The 20,392-nt window shown below is 39.7% G+C and overlaps 2 protein-coding genes across 2 annotated transcripts; one reads left to right on the top strand and one right to left on the bottom strand.

Annotated features, from left to right (window-relative positions):
• Positions 1-6,315: 6,315 nt before the first annotated feature.
• On the top strand, positions 6,316-17,317 carry ldhba (lactate dehydrogenase Ba). Its single transcript, XM_067581044.1, has 8 exons — positions 6,316-6,475; positions 12,578-12,714; positions 13,058-13,175; positions 13,278-13,451; positions 13,566-13,739; positions 13,862-13,979; positions 15,547-15,670; positions 16,361-17,317. The coding sequence occupies exons 2-8, from the start codon at positions 12,586-12,588 to the stop codon at positions 16,526-16,528; spliced, it is 1,005 nt and encodes a 334-aa protein (XP_067437145.1). The 5' UTR covers positions 6,316-6,475; positions 12,578-12,585; the 3' UTR covers positions 16,529-17,317.
• Positions 17,318-18,422: 1,105 nt separating this feature from the next.
• On the bottom strand, positions 18,423-20,392 carry kiss2 (kisspeptin 2). The gene is made up of 2 exons (XM_067581741.1): positions 20,187-20,392; positions 18,423-18,809 (listed from the first exon to the last, which is right to left on the bottom strand). The coding sequence occupies exons 1-2, from the start codon at positions 20,317-20,319 to the stop codon at positions 18,547-18,549; spliced, it is 396 nt and encodes a 131-aa protein (XP_067437842.1). The 5' UTR covers positions 20,320-20,392; the 3' UTR covers positions 18,423-18,546.

Here is a 20,392-nt window from a genome sequence, read left to right on the forward strand (position 1 = left end):
GGCAGAGAGGCAAGGGGAGTGTCCAATGAGGGACATGCATAACACCATATTTGGTCCACTAACTGGAAAAGTACAACTAAGGCGTGGTGTTTGAGTTTATACAGAAGAGAGCTTCCTTCAAAATATGCCTCCTTGTGAAGTAGCACCACAGTCAGTGAAGCAGTAACTTCACACCCAAAGTTCCAGTTGCAGACATCACTTTACACCAATGGACTTGTTCTGTTGGACCCTGTCGGCCCCACAGCCTGACGAACTTTATCCTTGCCTTGCAAGAATACAACAGGTGCTTTTGTCCAGATGCTGCTCTGTCATTGGTGCCTCCTGCTGTCGGAGCTGCGTGCATCCTGATTGGTCAGAGGCTTTAGCATTGCCACTGGAGGTCAGCAGGCTGACTGACCTTGCATAGTGAAGAGTGAAGTGGAAACACTGGCACACACACTATATGTCACCTCCATGTTTACAGTAATAACTGACTGACTGCAGCTTGTTTTACTTAATAACTGAGCACACATGAAGCAGCTTCCCTCTGTGTGATTCTGCTGTTTTTACATGTCAGCATTCACTCTGTACTGTCACACTGCTGGTGACCTTGCTGGTATAGCTCACTGAGGAGGTCACAAGTGGCTGGAATATAATGCTTACCTGGTTGTTCACATGAAAAAACTAATGAACAAAAGGAAAATCCACTGTCAGCAAGTCACACTTATAATATGTGTGTTTTTAATCAATGACTGATTGTTATTAATATTTTGGCAAAAGAGCTCAATAAGAGAGCAAAAAAAGTTCTTCAGCTGTTAATGTTCCACTTTGATTTGGATGAAATAAAAACATATCTACATGCTTTATTCTACACACTGAATAATGTACACTAATACACTGCAGTATTCAGTAATCTCAATCACATGTCTGTGTGTTTAGTATGGAGAAAGGTTGTATCATACATAAATAAAGTCAGTGCTCATGGTGTAAATATTGACTAAGAAACCCCTCTAGCATCTCATCTAACCTTCATGCTGACATCAGTTAATAACTAAACCTGCCTGGGGAAGGTGAGTTCTATAATAAGTCTATGTCATATCACCATTTGAACTCAATAGGTGATGCAACAGTGGTTAGGCTAGCTTAGCATAAAGACTGGAGGCAGAAGTAAACAGCTAGCGTCATAACCACGCAGACAAGAAGTGAAACACAGAATAATATTCAAAACAGATACTAAAATATTACACTGGCCAAGCCAAAGTCAAGCAAGCCATCTGCATCACCACTGAGTAAACTCCATCCACTGATGAAGACTGTGAGATGCAGTTGAAAGCTCCGCAAGAAACTTGTAAGTTGGACCTTGAGTTAAGATTATTTTGTCAAATGACAAATAAAGAGATTAATACAATGTCAGGCAATATTTCCTTGACCTTAATTGCTTTCAAAGAATCCTTGTAATGAGATATTCTAACATGTTACTGTGAATTTTTTCAGCAATATTATCTAATTAATTCAAGTTTGACTTACGGCCCAAAATCACAAATCTCAAATCTGCCTGAAAGACTTTACAGTCTGTACACAGAGAAGCCTCTATTAAGTACATTTTTTTTTTGGGAAGAAAAAAAAAAAAGTCAAATACCAGCGCGCAGGTCGGTTACATCACTATCTCAGTCTCTCTCCTCTGCTCCACTGTTACGACTATCAACAGGTCTCAATGAGGGGAGTCACATCCACCTGCTGCATGACGCACATCACTCCCAGAGTTGGGGGTGTTCCCCAGAGATAAAGCTGTGCTCCCAAGGGACTCTCCATAACATGTTGTTCCCCTTCTCCTTTCTACAAAGTTAGGTTGTAAAAAATAGGCAATAAATGTGCAAGTGCAAAGCGATAATCACCTTTGCAGTGTTGGGACCTCCTTTGCAAGATAGTTAATTCATGAACACTTATTGTAACACTTTAACTTACTAAATTAAAAGTGTAATAAAAAGGAAAACAGGATTTTTAAGCCTCTTTCCACTTTTATTCAAATTCAAATACAAATACAAATAATTTTGCTGCCTCAACAAATACAGATACAAATACAAATACTGGGCCTTCTGCACATCCCTAGTTGCTTTGTTCATCCTGAACTTCAGCATCCAGTTTCACTGGACCTACTCTCCACTCTTTCATTAAATCAGTTTTTGGCCTTTGATCTGTAAGGAGCACATGATAAGTTAATGAACAAGTCCAAGGTTGCATGTATCAGGACAGACAGTTAATAAACAGACTTGATAGACTGATAGTCTATCAAGTCTATCAGTTTGCCTTTTGTTTGGGCTGATATCAGCCTCATGTATACTGATCACTATTATTCATCAGGAATAGTTGATTAGTCTTCAAACAAGAGAAACCAACAAGACAGCCAGGATTCATTTCTTTTGTGCTTTTCAGGGAACAATGGTTCAAATATTTCAGCCCAGTATCACGAATCATGTCTAATAATTCTGCACCGCATGACTTACATCCATTGCCAACAATCAGTGCCAAAACAGGAAGTAGTGCACACTCATGATTGTGTGGTGAGGCTGAGAGTAAGGAGGTGGTGGAGGGCAGTGTAGCATGTCTTACTTCTATGCAGGAGAAAATCACTGACCTGCAGTCCAGGTCTATTTATTCATTACCAAGATCTTTCCTTAACCTTAACCATGTTGTAATTGTAATCCTTTCACTGTAATTCTTCCAGTGAAAGAAGACAATGGTGTATACAGCATACTGTTATACAACAGGGAGGTTATGATTTCTTTGATAGGAAAGTGACCTCAGAGAAAGTTGGAAACAAACAGACTAGTTGATCTGAGGTGACACTAGAAGAGAAGAGAAATGCCCTGGCTGTGGTAATAATCATGGAAAAAGAAGGAAATGTATTATTGATGAGGAATAACATGAGGACAAATGTGGAATAAATTGATTAGATAAAAGGTTATGGATAAATATTAGGTGTGTGTGTGTGGTGTGTGTGTGTGGTCCAGGTATTCCTTACATTGTGGGGACTCGCCTCCCTTATGGGGACAAAAAGTCTCAACATAAATCTTAAATTTTAGGGTGAAGTCTTGGTTTAAAGTTATGGTAAGTTTAGTTCCTGGTGAGTTTTGTGTTCTATTCCCTCGAGATAGAGAGTAGTGAGCTTTTGAACCTTTTGACATGGAAATGAGGGTGATACAATTAAAATCTCATATTCTAATTTTACAGATGAGATGTTTTCACCAAGATATCATGGGTCGTGCAGAGATCTTTGCACAGGTGTTTCTTTTATACCTGTACATAACACTTGTTTAACATATATTTTTTATGTTTTGAAGCTGCCTCCAGACAGCAGTTGTATAAACCAACACAAGTCCACATAATGTACTGTTTAGATTTGAGAGATGTGCACGTTGGCTGCTCTGTGATCCACAGTTACCCAGTCACATCTGGTGGCCTTCCTCAGCAGATAGTTGCTCAGTTGTCATGGAGATGGTTTTATTATGTGACCTAAATTTGATCACAGTCCTCCTTGATGTTTTTCCAGTCGTCCTCTGACTCCTGCTCAACGACCCTTGACCTCTTCTCAGTGGATGCTGTGAGTGGTTTGGTCTGGTGTTCATTCACTCTCGTGTCCAGAGTATTTACTGCTGATGTCACTGTCACATGTGATGTCATACAGCTCTCCACCAAATAAGTAGAGCTTGTGAAGATTTTTTTTTTGTTGAATAATATATACTGTATATATCATAGTGTTGTTGTATATATCTACATGCATAACATCAATAAACAGTGGGGCAGTACAGTTCAGACCATGCAACACAAGTCAATGTGAAATAGTGCAGCAGGCCTGCTGGTGAAACCTGCACTGAGCCAGTCATTGGCTCATCTTTATTTTATTTCTTGTTTGTTTGCTGTGATCTGAATGTTCTCTGTGTTTGTGCTATTTACTTCCTGTCTTCCTCTTTGTGCTCTCCTGCCTTCTTTGTTGGTCTTTTTCTTCTTTAAAGGACTGGGAGAACTGTGCAAGAACTGAGCGTACTCTGTGTCTGTTCAAATGGCAAACAAAGGTCACTTGAAATGAACTTAAATAGTGTGAACTTGAACTTAAAAATATCAGCATCATGTTAGTTGCAGCCTTAACTTGTTATGTCTTATTCTTTTTTTTTTCTCCCTCAAGAAACCTTATTATAAACCTAACCCAGCAGCCTCAAGGATAAAGCTCCTTACTGGGACAAACAACAACTGTTTATACTGAATATTGTGAGAAATATGTTCAGCTGTTGAGGATGTTTGCACGTGGTGAGATAGAGAGAAAGAGTGCGGCCGACAGATAAAGAAAGAGAGTGAGGTTGCTTCCTGTGTGGGAGCTTCGTGTTATGCAACAGCCTGCTAGTTAGCCCCGCCTCCATCCAACAGCCAATCTAATCCCTCCATCACTCTCCTCACTGTTCACATGCAAGGGCCTCACTCAGCCCTCATACGCACACACTCACACGCACACAATGGCTCCTGAGGCAGCTGAATGGTCACCTTTAAGGGATCAGCATCCTTTCATCCTATTGGATGGAGGGGGAGGCATGACTGCAGCGTCCCATTGGGTACCAGCCTGTATCACCACCGCCAACATCATCATCATCATCATCATCATCATCATCATGTGTTACATGCATGCAGCATCAGCAGGGGGATGCAGGGAACAGCATGTTCACATGAATGTACGGCCGCCATTGGCCGTTTTCTCCATTGTTGGAGCCAAATTCAGCATGTGCAGAAATGATCAGAATGTCCTTTAATTTGCTGCTAACATACAAAAGTTCAAGATTATTATTCTAGAACATGTCTAATCACAGTATGTCTTTTTGCCTGCAGAGGATCATTTGTAAATGAATGAATACAAATTTAGTAAATGATTGAAGAAATTCTTCAACTGAGTGTGAAGTCTGAAGCAAGGAGGGAGGGAGAGGCCCTTTGTTCATTTCCTCTTTCACTCTATGACACAGTGACTGTTGAACCCATAAAACACTTACCTCCAAACCTCGTTAATATACAGAAAGCCCAGAGCTAACTTGTTATGAAATAAGTCATCTGCCCTTCCTGAGGATGATGAAATAAAGTAAGCTTCCCTTGAACCTTTCCAGGAAGGGATGATGAATACGATGATTCACATGTGCAGACGTGCAGACGTGCATGGGCCTGGTCCACGACAGTCAAGAAGACATTTTTACTCTACAGAGTGAATATTCATATTCAGTGTTAGTCAGTGACACTCGTGCTCATTCATAAGCTGATATGAAGATGGTGTATTTAATGTGGTCAGTTAATCCTGATGGCATGGACTCTCCGTGTAGGTCATATCTCACTAATATGTTGAACCACATGTTTCTGCAGATTGCACAAACTGAACCAGTTAAATGGGGCAGAAGCATTATAAGTGTTTCATTCACAGGTGAAAGTCCAGCTGTGTCCGGGTCCACCCATGATAAGGTGTAAACAGACCTGTCGAGTTTACAATGAAGAAAACTGCCTTGAATGTTAGATAAATATCTCGTTAGCCTACAAACCTTCTGAATGGTTGAATCTGGTTCTTTTACTTAAATACAGGTTGCAAGACCAAAATGTAAAACTACTCTGTTAGAAGAAAAAGTCCAGCACACACAATTAAATGACAGAACAGAACTATAATAAGTAACATTTACATCAAGTATTTAATATTCAGGCAAAATCAGCCATTTCAGTGTAAGATTGTATGATTATTACTGATGCATAAACATGTAAGCAACACTTTAATTTAAATGTTATATCTGGTTAAGTTGGAGCTATTTTAAACTGCTTACATTCTGTAGTTGAATCTGTTAGTATGTGTGAGTATATAGTATTTTATAATTTGACTGTGATGACACAGTTCGTATGTAAAATTGATCTGTTCACTATAGGTGATGGATAAATGTAGTGGAGGCAAAACTACAATACTTCCCTCTGAAATGTACTGAAGTAGAAGTATAAAGAAACATAAAATGAAAATAGTACCTCATGTACCTCGAAAAGTGAGTACTGCTCATCAATAACAGGCAAATGTACACCAATGCTGAACAAATGTATTGATTTATTATGCATTTCATTTCGTTTCGGTTTAGTTGTGCTTAAACCTCTGTAACAAACAGCTAATAGAACACTTTTACATGTTGACATCCTCTCCACTACCACATTTATGAAGAATTGCTTGATTTCAGCTCTAATTTTTATTATCACGTCACGCAAGCAGCCTGGTATCCCCTGCACCCCTCCTTACATGTAAAGCCAGCCTGGTCACATTGACAAACCAACCAACCATCCTCCTCCTCCTCTTCCTCCTCCTCCTCCTCACTGCAATCAGCTCAGCTCTACACTTCTCTGCATCTCCCGTTAGCCGCTGGACGCCGCAACGACTCCTCCTTTCTCCTCCACCGGACCAGATAGCGGATATCACCCTTTAGAAACAACCGAACAACATGTACGTAATCTGATGATTATTTTCAATATATGATTATATATTTTATTTCCGGGGCTGGTACAGCCGCACAGTGATGCGTGCTGAACGCCTCAGCAGCAATGGATGCTCAGAGCTGGAACGCCCGCTGCAGGAAACCATCTGAATTTCCGCAAAGTTCAACGGAACAATAGTTAAACTCTATAAAACAACATTCTTGAGAAGATTATTGAAAGTTATGGTTCACTTTAGATTGTTTAAAAGCTATCAGGTACCGTTACGAGTTAATATAACCTTTAATTACATGTTCATTTACAGCCTCAGCCGTACAAAGTGCAGCTCAGTAAGCGGCTCTGTGATGTAAAACATATTGTCTAGATATTATTTAACATGAACGTCGGTACATGTGTGTCCACGTGCGAACGTAGCTCTTTTCCTGTATGTTTGTAGCCATATTTTGTAATGTGGCGCAAACAGGAAACAGCCTCCCAATGAGCTGGCAGTGAACTTAAAGGTGGAATCCTGTTCCGCGTTAAAAAGGCTCTGTAAATATTTATTTGAAGCTTTTATGTCGCTGCAGTTATTTCTGCGTCTCAGCATCACTGAGGGGCGACTGAGGGGGAATGAAGGGCGACGGCAGGGCTCAACCCAGCTATTACATAACCCCAGTTCCACTAAAACAACAGCACAAGACAGGACTGAAAGCGGCATATCACCTTACAGATTGTGTTTATAGGACATAGGCGGCTGAGCTGGTTATGAAATAGTTGATTGATTTTAGGAGGCTATAATGGGACATTGTGTTGTAAGGCTCTATTGTCTTCTGAACAATTGTCAGCCTAGTTTACAGCCACGAGGTGCAGCACCTCCCCTTCCCTATTTCCAGTGTGCTTTTGACCTTGATATGAGCCGATGTCTTAACTTGTTGTCAGTCTGTGCCAGCAGGCTGAATATTACAGGGCAACATGAGCTCACAGGCTTTGTTCTCCATGCATACTATAATTTATTCAGTGGCTCCCAAACAGAGGCCATGCAGGGACATTCTGTCTCTCTGTCTCAGTCTCTGCTGCATGGGGCTCCAGGGTGACCTTAGTTCTATTTTTTCTCATGATAGATACCTATCTGACTATTATCATCTAAAGTAGATGTGAAAATCATTTCTCATATCTAACAATTTATTAAATAGGACTATCATGTCTCTGGAGATGGCGACAAATAAAAGTTGGGAAAGCCTTTGTTTTTGTACGTTGTGTCCCATTTTTATGTCCCTCTCTGTCCCCCGCCATTTTAAATGTTCATCTGACCTTGATATAGTATGAAACCTGCCTGTTGCTACAGCTGATGTAATGACAGCTGTACAGTGCTGTGCAGATCAGCTCGTCCGCAGTTAAATGTCCATCTGACCTTCATTCAGGCTATCGTCCTGTGAACTCACTTCACTGAAGCACAACATGAAAGTTGGAAACACGTGGCCGTAAACCAAACTTCCTGTTGTGAGGCGTGAAACATTTCGCCGTATGTTATCAATTATAGAATTAATTATACATTTATTTCCATGTTGTCACCTAGATGTGATTGTTTTTGTCCTGAGCATCATGCATATTTGGCATCTGCCACTGTAAACTGAGATTGTAGCTCTGGATGACAGAAATGAAATGAGCACAGTGAAGTGAGAGAAGTGAAAGGCAGAGTTTAGATGGAGGTAGTGTAGTTGCACATTTATAGCATAGTGGTGTGGAATTACAGTTAGAGAAGTGTGTGTGTTCAAGGTGTCTGTGAGGGTAATTCAATGGGCCTTTCAGAGAGCCCAGAAGTTGTAGCAGCACCACTGTGTGTGTGTGTGTGCACTAGTAGTCTTTTTAGAAGGCAGCTGTGGTAGACTGATGTGTTTCTTGCTACATTTTTAGTTGCAGCAGTTAGAAAAACAGGTTTCAACATACAGCCAGAAGTAATGAGAAGTGACCATATTTGGACGAGAGGGTGGAGCTGACCCTAACACTAGCTGCTAGCTTGGTTACCACAGTGCATTTACAGTCTATGGTTAACTGCAATAATGCTAACGCTAATGCTAATTTTCACTAGTGAAAAACAGGCTTAATACCATTAAAATAAAATGTTCTTACTAGAAAAACAGAACATCTGACACCTTAGAGAGTCTTTTAATACAACCAAACACTGAACAAGACTTTTTAGGCGACTGAAATGTTACAGTTAACTTTCATGAACTGAAATCACACTGAAATAGTGATGAAATAGACAACAGAAACTTTAACAGAAAGTAGAATCAAGTAAAAATAACCAATGACCTCATTATTTCATTTTTTCTACAGGAATTCTACATTTATTTAGATTGTCAAAAAGAGTGCTAAAATCAGACAATAGATATAAATTATGATTCAAAAATACATCTGCAGTCTACCCCTTAGCTCATTTGAGTTTTCTTCCCATTTTTCCCTTTACATTATTTCTTGTTTAATGAACTGAATGAATATTTGACCAAGAGGTGTCACATGGAGAAATCTCTCTGTGTATAAAATGAAAGGCTTCCTTCTTGGATTAGCTTGAGTTAGCCTGATAGTTGCGCTAAAAATATAGGAATTGTCCTCTGGAGACCAAGGACAGCACAGATACTGTATTTACAGTATGTGGACAATGTACAACGTAACAGGCTGAAGGTCTTTAGTGGAATATGTTTGTACACCTGCATGTATAGTATTTACTTCTGTGCTTGTCCCTGTGTTCTGGGTACATTGTATATGTGTAGTACAACAATGAGAGAGACAGAGGGACCGTGTGTTTCTTTTTTATCTTGGGACAAGATGTTCTGTATCTGTCAGTGTTCTGTATCTGTATGATACATTTTATCATCATTGTTCCAGATGGGAGCTGCTGGGAGGGGGGGTCAACTCCACCTTCTGGGACTGAACAGCTGCCACTCTATTACCCTCATGAATGTATCAAACCTTCTATCATGAGTACCAACACCTCGACATCTCACTAATTAACACGTTACATCTAGTTTGTTAAATCTGTACACAAACAAAAATGTAAAAATGACAAATTGTGGTCTGTGGGAGTTGTGTGCTGTAACCATTTCTTGGGTTGCCAGGTAACCAGCAGAACTGTTCTAGTTTTGCTTATGGCCCTACCACCCAGAGCACACCAGATATCATCTGAACTCAAATGTTAAAAATGTTCAGGCCTAAGCACTTGGATGGGTGACTGCAGGAACCCTTCAGGTTCTTTGGTGAGCATGGTAGACTGGCAACCGGAGCAGGATGTACCCAGCCACCTGTTGTCCACTGTGAACTGCTTCCTGGATGGATGAGCAGATGTTCTCGTGTCTTTTCTGGGCCTCACACAAGCATCCATAAAGAACCCTATCCTCATGTTGGCCTGATAAATCTCAGTCTGTGAGTGTGTTTTATCTGAATGTGACATCATCAGGAATGATAATGCTGACAGCAGATAATACAGAAGCTGCTGCAGTGATGGATATGACTAACCTACATTAACACATCATGTTTGTACAGATTAGCTGACACTGTGTTCATGATGGGATAGTGATGGGATAGACCCATCTCTATCAGACAGTATTTAAAATGAATGATGCACTGTAGGTATGTTAGTAGTTAGTCGCTGGTGATCTGTGGCTTTGGTTCCTGCGTTGAATACCACCATGATGTCTCGCTTTCTGACGCCCATTCGCTCGTCTTCCTGTAAGTGTTGCCGTGGTTACTCACTTCATGTGCGGTTTATTTGTTTGAACTGCTTAACTTTTTTTTTTAATTTCACTTGCGCACAAACCAGGAAGATTCATTTTTATTCACTTAACTTCTCCATTTTGGTTGTGGACTTTAATTTGTGCTCATTTACATTTGGACTGAATCCTGTAGAGTGAATTGTGAGTATTATATAGCTCCTTTGTTTGTTTGTTTGCTATCCCTTCATTTTATAGCATTATAGATTAAATACTTGTTATTTGTTAACTGTCAGACAAAATGAGCCATTTAAGAGGAAACTTCACTGATTTACATCACTGATCATTTTACTCATCATAGTAAGTAAGTAAGTTTATTTAATATAGCACCTTTCCCAGAGCAGGTCAAAAAAACTTTAGTGCTTCTCAAGAGTAAAATTGTTAAAGAAATAAATATAGTACAATATAAGATAAAATAAAAGAATCAAACAATAAAACATAAGCAACAACAGACCTTAAAAACACACAAAATACAAACACTAGACACTATGAGGTGAAACAAAAGGCCAGTTTGAATTAATGAGTCTTCAGCTGTTTTTTAAAGGCATTTACAGAGACTGCAGATTGTATGTTCAGTTGAGAGTGAGGGACAACCAGTAAGCTCTACTCAGAAGACCTAAGTGACCTACTGGTGATATAAGGATGGAGCAGGTCAGAGATGTACACAGGTGCCTGACTATGCAGAGCTCTATATGTGAAAACAAGAACCGTAAAATGAATCCTTAACTGGATGGGAAGCCAATGTAAAGATGGTAAGATGGATGTGATGCGAGTCTTCCTGTTACAGCAGGGTTCTGGACCATTTGTAGACGGTCCAGGGATGACTTGCTGAGGCAGGTGATAAGGGAATTGCAGTAGTCCAGCGGGGATGATATAAAAGCCTGAATAATCATCTCTAGTTCAGGTTGTGATACAAGGAATAGGATTAGACTGTACAGCTGAAGAAAGGGACCCAATACAATGAGCAACCATGGAAGCTATGCTGCGTGAAGCAATGATAAGGACATCAGTCTTATCTGTGTTTAATTGTAAGAAGTTATTAGCCATCCAGTCCTTTATGGCAGTTAGACAATTGTGCAAAACATGTAGTTTATCAGTCTCAAAAAGAGACATACAGCGGAATATCATCAGCATAACAGTGATATAAGACACTTTCAAAAGTTGTATGTCTGTATAAAGTGTGTTTGGATGAAGTTAACCCTGAAATAATGTCGTAGTAATGTCATCAGTGGTCATTAAAGCTAATGACTTTGAGGTTTGTAGACTACACATTTATAACAGAAATGCTGTGTTACAAACTGGGGGCTCGCAGTTCAAAAGATGTGTTTACCAGGCGGAGAGGGTCTAACGAATGAGTTGCGTTATGGGAAGTGTAGGATCCAGTGTTTTTGGATACTTTCCATAGGGACTATAAGTCAGGACATCCTGACGTCTGCAGCACAGATTTGTGAGTCTTCTAAATTTTTGGAAGTGCAATCATGATCCCTTTCAAAATCACTTCAGGTTCTTGTTATTTGAGATGATTCATCATTAATCACCAAAAATCACTTCAGGTTCTTGTTATTTGAGATGATTCATCATTATGGTTGACGATTTATATGCTAATGATCACAAGAGTAATCATAAGTCACAGCTAGAGCTGCAATGATAAGTTGATTACTGATTGACAGAAAATTAATGCATTATTATCGATTATCTTTTTATAATAGAATAATCATTTAAAAATTACAAAAAATTACAAATTTTCTGATTCCAGCTTCTGTGAATATTTCCTGGTTTCTTTAGTCCTCTCTGACAGTAAACTGAATATCTTTGAGTTGTGGACTGTCATCTTGGGCTTTTGGAAACACTGACCAATATTTTTCACCATTTTCAAACATTTTAAAGACCAAATGAAGACAGAAAACAATCAACAGATTAGTGGATAATGAAAGTAATCATTAGTTACAGCCCTACTGTTTATCTACATTTTTGATGCTTATGAGTAGAATTGTGTGTGTGTGAGATGAACTCCTTGAGACAGTGTTCTGACTATCCCAGTCCTTTATTATTATTATAAAAGACAGCTCTGTGTCTCACTGCTGTTGTGCAAGCTGCAGGGTGCTGAACTCTGTGGATGTATTTTTTGAAATATCCATGGGTTTCTTTCCAAAGAGGGAGAATATGTCCCTGATGGTGAAAACATTTGGGTCATTTTATTGATCCAAGTTCGCTCATCGGTCTAATTCTGTCTCGTTTCAAGATACTGACACACATCTTCTTGTGTAGAAAACAAAGCTAGGAGGCTGCAGTATATTTATGAGATGAAATAACTTGAGACAGATGAAAGCAGAGCGCTCACACATCGTCTCTGTGTCTCCCTACAGCTCTGATCATGTCATCAGTACTGCAGAAGCTGATCAGCCCCATGGCCAGCGGCTCCGCTGAGCCTCCCAGGAACAAGGTGACGGTGGTCGGCGTGGGCCAGGTGGGCATGGCCTGCGCTGTCAGCATCCTGCTGCGGGTAAGACACACAACACCTTCAGCATGGCTTTTATTATGAGAGAGAAATAGAAAACAGCCTATACAAAAACATCTATTTAAAAAATATAGCAAAAATGTCTTGCAACACATGGGGAGAAAGTTTTGTAGTTTTGTACCATGATATAAATTCTGAACTATTTGAAAATGCATCATTATTGTAAAAGTTAAAATACAAATGAAAGCTCCACTTATGTAATATTCATTGTCCTCCAGTTTATAACCCTGCCATATTTAGAATGAAATTGAATGTGGAATGGACTCTGCATGTCTCCTCCACAAACATCTTCTTATGCTCACCGTCCTCCTCCTCTTCCTCCTGTCAGGATCTGTGTGACGAGCTGGCTCTGGTGGATGTGATGGAGGATCGTCTGAAGGGAGAGATGATGGACCTGCAGCACGGCAGCCTCTTCCTCAAGACCTCCAAGATCGTTGCTGACAAAGGTGAGGACCTGCTGCTCGCACAGAGCTACGCTGCACCTGATAACTTCTCATCTTCCCCTAACATCATTCATCACATCTGAACTCACTCTCTTCCTCCTCCAGACTACGCGGTGACAGCCAACTCCCGCCTGGTGGTGGTGACAGCTGGTGTTCGCCAGCAGGAAGGCGAGAGCCGCCTCAACCTGGTGCAGAGGAACGTCAACGTCTTCAAGGCCATCATCCCCCAGATCATGAAGTACAGCCCCAACTGCACGCTCATCGTCGTCTCCAACCCTGGTGAATACACACATTTATATTCTATTTCAACATTAATAATAATTCAGGTTTGTTGCATGTGTGTGTATGTTTGCATATGAATAATCCCTGGTTTGAACACCCCCCTCTCCACAGTCGATGTGCTGACCTACGTGACCTGGAAGCTGAGCGGTCTGCCCAAACACCGCGTCATCGGCAGCGGCACCAACCTTGACTCCGCCCGCTTCCGCTACATGATGGCCGAACGTCTCGGCATCCACGCCAGCTCCTTCAACGGCTGGGTGCTGGGCGAGCACGGAGACACCAGCGGTGGGTGATACATGTCAGAATATCGTTTCTCTCTGTTGGAGGCTGTGCTGAACAAGTGAATGTAATGTCATATCAAAATCACACATACTGTAGTTGTAACTGTGTGTTTCTCTTTATTCCAGTGCCTGTGTGGAGCGGTGCCAACGTGGCAGGAGTCAACCTGCAGAAGCTGAATCCTGAGATCGGCACTGATGCTGACAAGGAGCAGTGGAAGGCCACACACAAGGCTGTGGTGGACAGGTACGCAGTGCGTGATTCAGTGTGTCTCACCATAAAGATATCAGAGTTGAAGTTGTGAGTTAAGAGTTAACCTCTGTTCCTCAAGCCTCTGTGACTCTGAGGGTTTCTCTGATCATCCTATCGAGTGCGTTCCTGGGGTTTACTCTCCATATTCTAAGATAATTCATCATTTGTTAATTAGTACAGCCACACGAGTACTTGCACTATGTAATTCAGACTGTAATAGTGAGCAACTGAGAAAAAAAAGTCTGTCCCAGCTCTGCAGGGTACAGTATATCCATTATATCCAGAGCAGTACAAAGTTCTTTTCAGTGAACCTCGGCTCTCTGCTACAGTATTTGGCAAGTTTCAACTTTTTCCACCTTTTTCCAGAACTTTCAACTTTATCACACTGTCGTCATCAGCAGAGAGAGTTTGCTCATTTATCAGTTGTTATGACTTCACTACCAGTTTAAGGACATCTTGTCCTTACTGGTTTAAAGTTAAGCATGAAAGTTTATTCTTGACCTTAGAAGTAGTTTGACTTAACAATCCCCGACTCAAGGTCCACTTACTGGCTTTTTACAGAACTTTAAATGTACCATGCAGTCTTCAAAACAAATCATTTATTTCTGAAAGTTAAAAAAGTGGAACACTGTTGGTTTTAGAGCAGTTTAAAGCCTCCAGCAGCTGAATTCTTCCCTCTTGCAGCTGAACTCTGCTGCCAGCTAATATTAACCAACACTGTGCCTACATAAGGGACTTGTGATCACTGTCTGGAAGGATTAGCTTCCCTTCACATGACCCTTTGTTAGTTTACATACCTCGGAGAGAAGAGGAGACACTGCTGCCAAGTTCTTATTGTAAAAGAACCAAATACAAATCCTTATGTAGGTTAGTTTTGAAGAAATATTCAGCTGTTATTTACATCATTCCAGTTTATATGAGGAGACACAGTCAGGGATCATGTCCAGAAAAATCACTACAGTTGTAACTGTCAGAGCACAGATTGAATCCTGCTGTGGCTATTAAATGGAGAGAAAATATCAGAATGAAAATATTACATGCAGTGAAAAGATAACTCCTGTCAGGAATTGATTGTGTGTATCAGTATTTAACACTGTCTCTCAGTGGAGGAGCTGTGAGTGCTCCTGTTATCTGAGGCCACTGTTGATTACAGTTTTAGTGCAGGCGGTCCAGTGGGAATGTAACCTCCAATCCTGCCACTGTTAATGTAAGCTTCACACGTTAATGTACATTTAGAGCTGTGCTACAAAGGCAGATACTCAGTTATATCTGTCAGACCAATCAAACTGGATCTGACTGTCCCATTCTATAATATATTCAATATGCAGTCAGTCACACTTTATTCGTATAGCACCTTTCATACAGCTCAGTGCAGTTTAAAGTGCTTTACAGATGACTGACAAGCTGATAATAAGACAGTACAAGACAATTTGAGACAAATGCACACAAGATAAAAAAGAATACATAAAACAGAGTGACAAATACAATAGATAAGAGGGAATAAAACATGTATTGACACACACACACACAGATGGTAACAGAGTGCTACATTGTGTTTCAGTGCCTACGAGGTGATCAAGCTGAAGGGTTACACCAACTGGGCCATCGGTCTGAGTGTGGCCGACCTGACCGAGAGCATCATCAAGAACATGAGCCGCGTCCACCCCGTCTCCACCATGGTCAAGGTCAGAAACACACACACACACACACACACACAGAATACACTCATACATACTGAAGGCTGAACACAGAACTCATATACTTGAAACACGCAACCCTAATCCTAAGAAAATAAAGAAATGTTTCACTGTTATTGGAAAATAATAATAGTGGTGCATCCAAGAAATGTGGATTCATTTTGCCCTCGAGGACACAACTTAATGGAACTCAGTATCCCATAATCCTTTGCCCACTGGTCACTTATTTTGCTACATTTGGATGCTCCTCATGAGTTTGTTATGTTTTGAGAATTCTGTCATGACCATCTTGTTGTTACTGGTGTTTGGTGTTTGCAATCAGCTGGTCATAGAGTTCAAAGTGTGGTTAGCCTAGCTTAGTGGGAAACAGCTTCCCCTATCCAGCTAGCTAGTCTAAAGCTAAAAAGATCCCCCCTAACAAGACCTCTACAGCTTGTTTATTAACACGTTGTATCGTGTTTATAAAGTTCATACATAACATAAAAAACTGACAAAAACAATGTATCTATTGTAAGTAGAGGCTAGCCCCCCCCCCCCCCCCTCGCTTCCAGTCATAATGCTAAGCTAGGCTAACCACAACCTGAACTGCTCTTTAACTCTCGACCTCTTCCTTTAATACTGTCAAGGTTTGTAAGTTTGTTTGAGCCTAACAGCATAACCGTGTGTGTATTTCCTCAGGACATGTACGGCATCAGTGAGGAGGTCTTCCTGTCTCTGCCCTGCGTTCTGAACAGCAGCGGCGTGAACAGCGTTATCAACATGACCCTGACAGACGCCGAGGTTGGCCAGCTGAGGAAGAGTGCCGACACACTGTGGGGCATCCAGAAGGACCTCAAGGACCTCTGAACACTCCAACACATATATAACACACAGCAATGATCCAGAGAGGCCTGTCCACACGCACACACACTCTCTTTTAGACTCTTATTTTAAAGGACAATACCAGTGTTTTTAAAAAATGATGTCAGTTAAGTGTTCAGTTTTATAATGTATGTCATCAGTATGCATTATGTCACCGTCTATTTCCTGTCAATCATCAACACCTCAAAAAAGTCATAAAAAATGACTGGTATTCTCCTTTAAAAAAAGAAAAAAAGCACATTTGCTCCCCATCTCTCTGCTCTAGTAGGCTGAAGTTGCTGTGTTATTGTGTCTGTGGTAGGAGGTGTAGGCTGACCTGTGTTACTGTACTCTGTATGGATTCTTGTGTTTCAGCTGGATCAAACACAACCCTCAAAGCCAAAAGTGTCACTGTTCTCTTCCTGTTTGTACTGAGTTGTTCCTTCAGCTCCCTGCAGGGAATCACTGAGAAAAAGACCATAAACGTCCAGAGAAAGACCCTAAAAATCCGAAAGGACACTGTTTTCTTCCTGCCTTTGTCTAAAAGTGAGACTGTACAGCACAGAGACGGCTACACATTTATGTCAACACGCATCAAATAGTGAATTGTGAGTTTAATGTGGGTTTTTCTTCTCCTGTTTCCTCGGTGTTGTCAAAGGGAGACGGAGCGGTGGGGGAGAGTGGAAATGTCTTTTTAAACATAAAACAAAATCAGTTGTGACTGTCTGACCTTGTGTTGTAATCTGTTGGAAACAGCAACGTGTAACTTAATTAATAAACTTCAACCTCATGAAATGCAGTGTGTATGAGTGTCTTATTTTTCTAATGTCTAATGTCTTATTTTGTTAGTTTCTAATGGGGTGCAATTACAGTATTTCTAAACTGACAATATAGTTTAAAAATTCTGCCTGCAGGCTTCACTTGTATCTTGTTGTATGTTCATAATTTTTCACCACATAATGAAATTATTTAGAACAACAGTAAGATTATTATTATGGAGAACTGGATGGAATGGGGTTTCATTTTTAGATGAGGAGAATGAGAATCTTGACTACAAAACTTATTTATGTAATTAAGACTGTTTCTACAGGAATATCTGAGTTAATGAAATATTTAGGTTGTCAAACATGTTAACATGTCTAAAAGTTGGTGGAATAAAGTTAAAATCCAAAATGCTCAAACTTTACTGATAGGAAGCTAAGGCATGGTTATATTTAAAGTTTGCATTTTTAATAAAGTAATGGAGATCTATTTTAGGGCATTATATATGCCCCTATAATAAGACAATTCAAAAATATACTGATATCAACGGAATATGGAGAATCAGTTATTGAGAGTTCCTTTCATTAAGTACGAGTTGGACAAATATGCTTTTTTTTCCCAGTAAAATTGGACTTGTGCGGAAAATATTATAACTAAGTCTTTGCCTGATATAAACAGCTTCTTAATACAGCCCCATGACATCTTAATTCATTTTCTTTTTATATTTTTAGTATTATTGTTAAATATTATGCTTATTGCATATTTATTTGGCAATGCATCATGTATCCTGGTGCTGAAGTACATCTGAATGTTTAATAATGTTATTCCATTAAAAAAAAATTAGTCATTTAAAAATGTACTGTGCTGCCACCTTGTGGTTGAATTAAGCCACTACCAGAGAATACTTTTTTAGCTTTTTAATTACCATACTTTTTTTTCTTATATCATACTACATCTTGATTTCCTATAAACTACTGACATAATTATTGGTTTTATTATAAATGCCATAAGTAGCCTCACATGAGAGCAAACATGTCACAGTGTTTCCTTCATTTATTTATTTTATTTGGAGGTTTTTCCTCTTATAACTCTTCCATTATTGTAGATGTCAAAATGATTTCACAGTACAGGTTGGTACAAAAGTTTTATTCAGGGAAACATCATATTATTTGTTATCCAGTGAAAGGCCTTTCAACACACACAGTGACTTTTTCACCATTGATACATGGGACAGAAGTCCTCAGAGGAAGAAACACTTCGCTTCAGATGGGCACCTCCAGTTCTCGTGGAAACAGAGCAACGGGTGAATATTTATTTGTCCTGGCTCTTTTAACGGCTCTTCTGTAAATGTAGCCATTGTAGCGCTTCCCAAAGCGAAGGCCAAACGGGTTGAAGTTGAATTTGCTCCTGCGGTCGTTGCACAGGAGCTGCCGCTGGTCATCATTCTCTCTCAGGGAGAAACACAGGTTGGGATCCTCCAGGAAATCTCCTGCAGTGCTTCTCCTGAGCGCAGAGAGGACTGATGCTGAGGAAACAGCAGCAGACATCAGCTCAGACTTTAAACACATCTGATCTCAGCTGAACACACACACCTGCAGCCTGCTGCTGGTAGAATATCAGGACACTTTGAAAGCAAACAGGAATTTATTCTCACTCACTATTTCTAAAACAAAGAGGAAGACAAACTCACGTACTCTCTATCAGCCTACAGAATATCTATCAGAATATATGTCAGCTCTTCCAATAGAGGAGAAACTTATTTTTAATTGATATGATTTCTAACTTTTATGATTTGATTTTGAAATTTTTTCAACAAGTTGCTCTCAACAGGTGCTCTCATTTTTGGGAATTTGAATGTTTATGTTGACAAATGATACACAGGAATAGGAACTGTGAGGCTTTGAAGATTTTATTATTTCATGTTGTGCTACAATATAATATTCTTTGTATTGTATATTATATTATACTATTATTTTCTGTTGTACATGCACATATATTGCATATGTGCATATCATGAAAATATTGTCATAGTTGTCATGTTTATTGTATTTATTACTTTATAGCTATTTATTGTGTTTGGTACAGACTCTAAACTGCCTCAATGCAGCTTTCACTGCTGCACTTATTATTTTTGCACATAGAGTAATGGGCCTATTTGAACAAATATTTGCACAAATGACGTAAATGGCCTAAGGTATTTATATGATGTACACCTATATGAGTAAATGAATGAATTCAGATTGATATAATTATTTTTGTTATGTTTCCTACCTCCTAACAGGTTACTTGTGCTGCAGTAAGTACATAAATATCTCTCCCCTGTGAATCAATAAAGTCTTAACACAAATACTACAGTCAAACAAATGAGCACAATAAAATTATTATGCTTATACAATTATTAAGCAAAAGTAGAGAATCATCAGCAAAATACCTAAATTACCAAAGGTGAAAGTTATATTACTATGATATGATATGATATGATATGATATGATATGATATGATATGATATGATATGATATGATATGATATGATATGATATGATATATGACATAGTATATTCTATTATTATAAGGAAGCAGTGTTTTAATGATGGGCAGTCATCCTTGGGTTAATCTAAAACAATAAATCAGACTTTATGATTATCATGTGTTTTGTATGTAAGATCTTCATTTGTAAAGTAACTACAGCTGTCAGATAAATGCACTGGAGTAGATGTATAAAGTAGCATAAAAAATAAATACTCAGTAGTACAAGTACCTCAAAATTGTACTTTTGGTACAGTAGGCCTAAGTAAATACTACTTTCACTACTGTCCATTATCTGAGCTAGTTTGTCATTTGAAAAAATAAAACAAAATCTTCCAGGTTAAAAATTCCACAAGTCATGTGTTCAGGCAGCTTACCTGTTCCCCGTGTCCTCTGTTCAGAGTCAAATCCTGGCAGAGCTGCAGCCAGACTCCCTCCATCCAGACCAAGCATCAGCCCGCACACAACAACCAGAGCCACAAGCCTCATCTTTGGACAGAAGACCCACATCCTCCCTGTGTGTCCAAACTGCTCAGTTTAAAGTGTTAATGTTCATCTACTCAGCAGGTACTGACACGTTCAC

The sequence above is a fragment of the Thunnus thynnus genome, chromosome 23 (assembly GCF_963924715.1).
Source record: "Thunnus thynnus chromosome 23, fThuThy2.1, whole genome shotgun sequence".
In the NCBI taxonomy this organism is placed as follows: domain Eukaryota; kingdom Metazoa; phylum Chordata; class Actinopteri; order Scombriformes; family Scombridae; genus Thunnus; species Thunnus thynnus.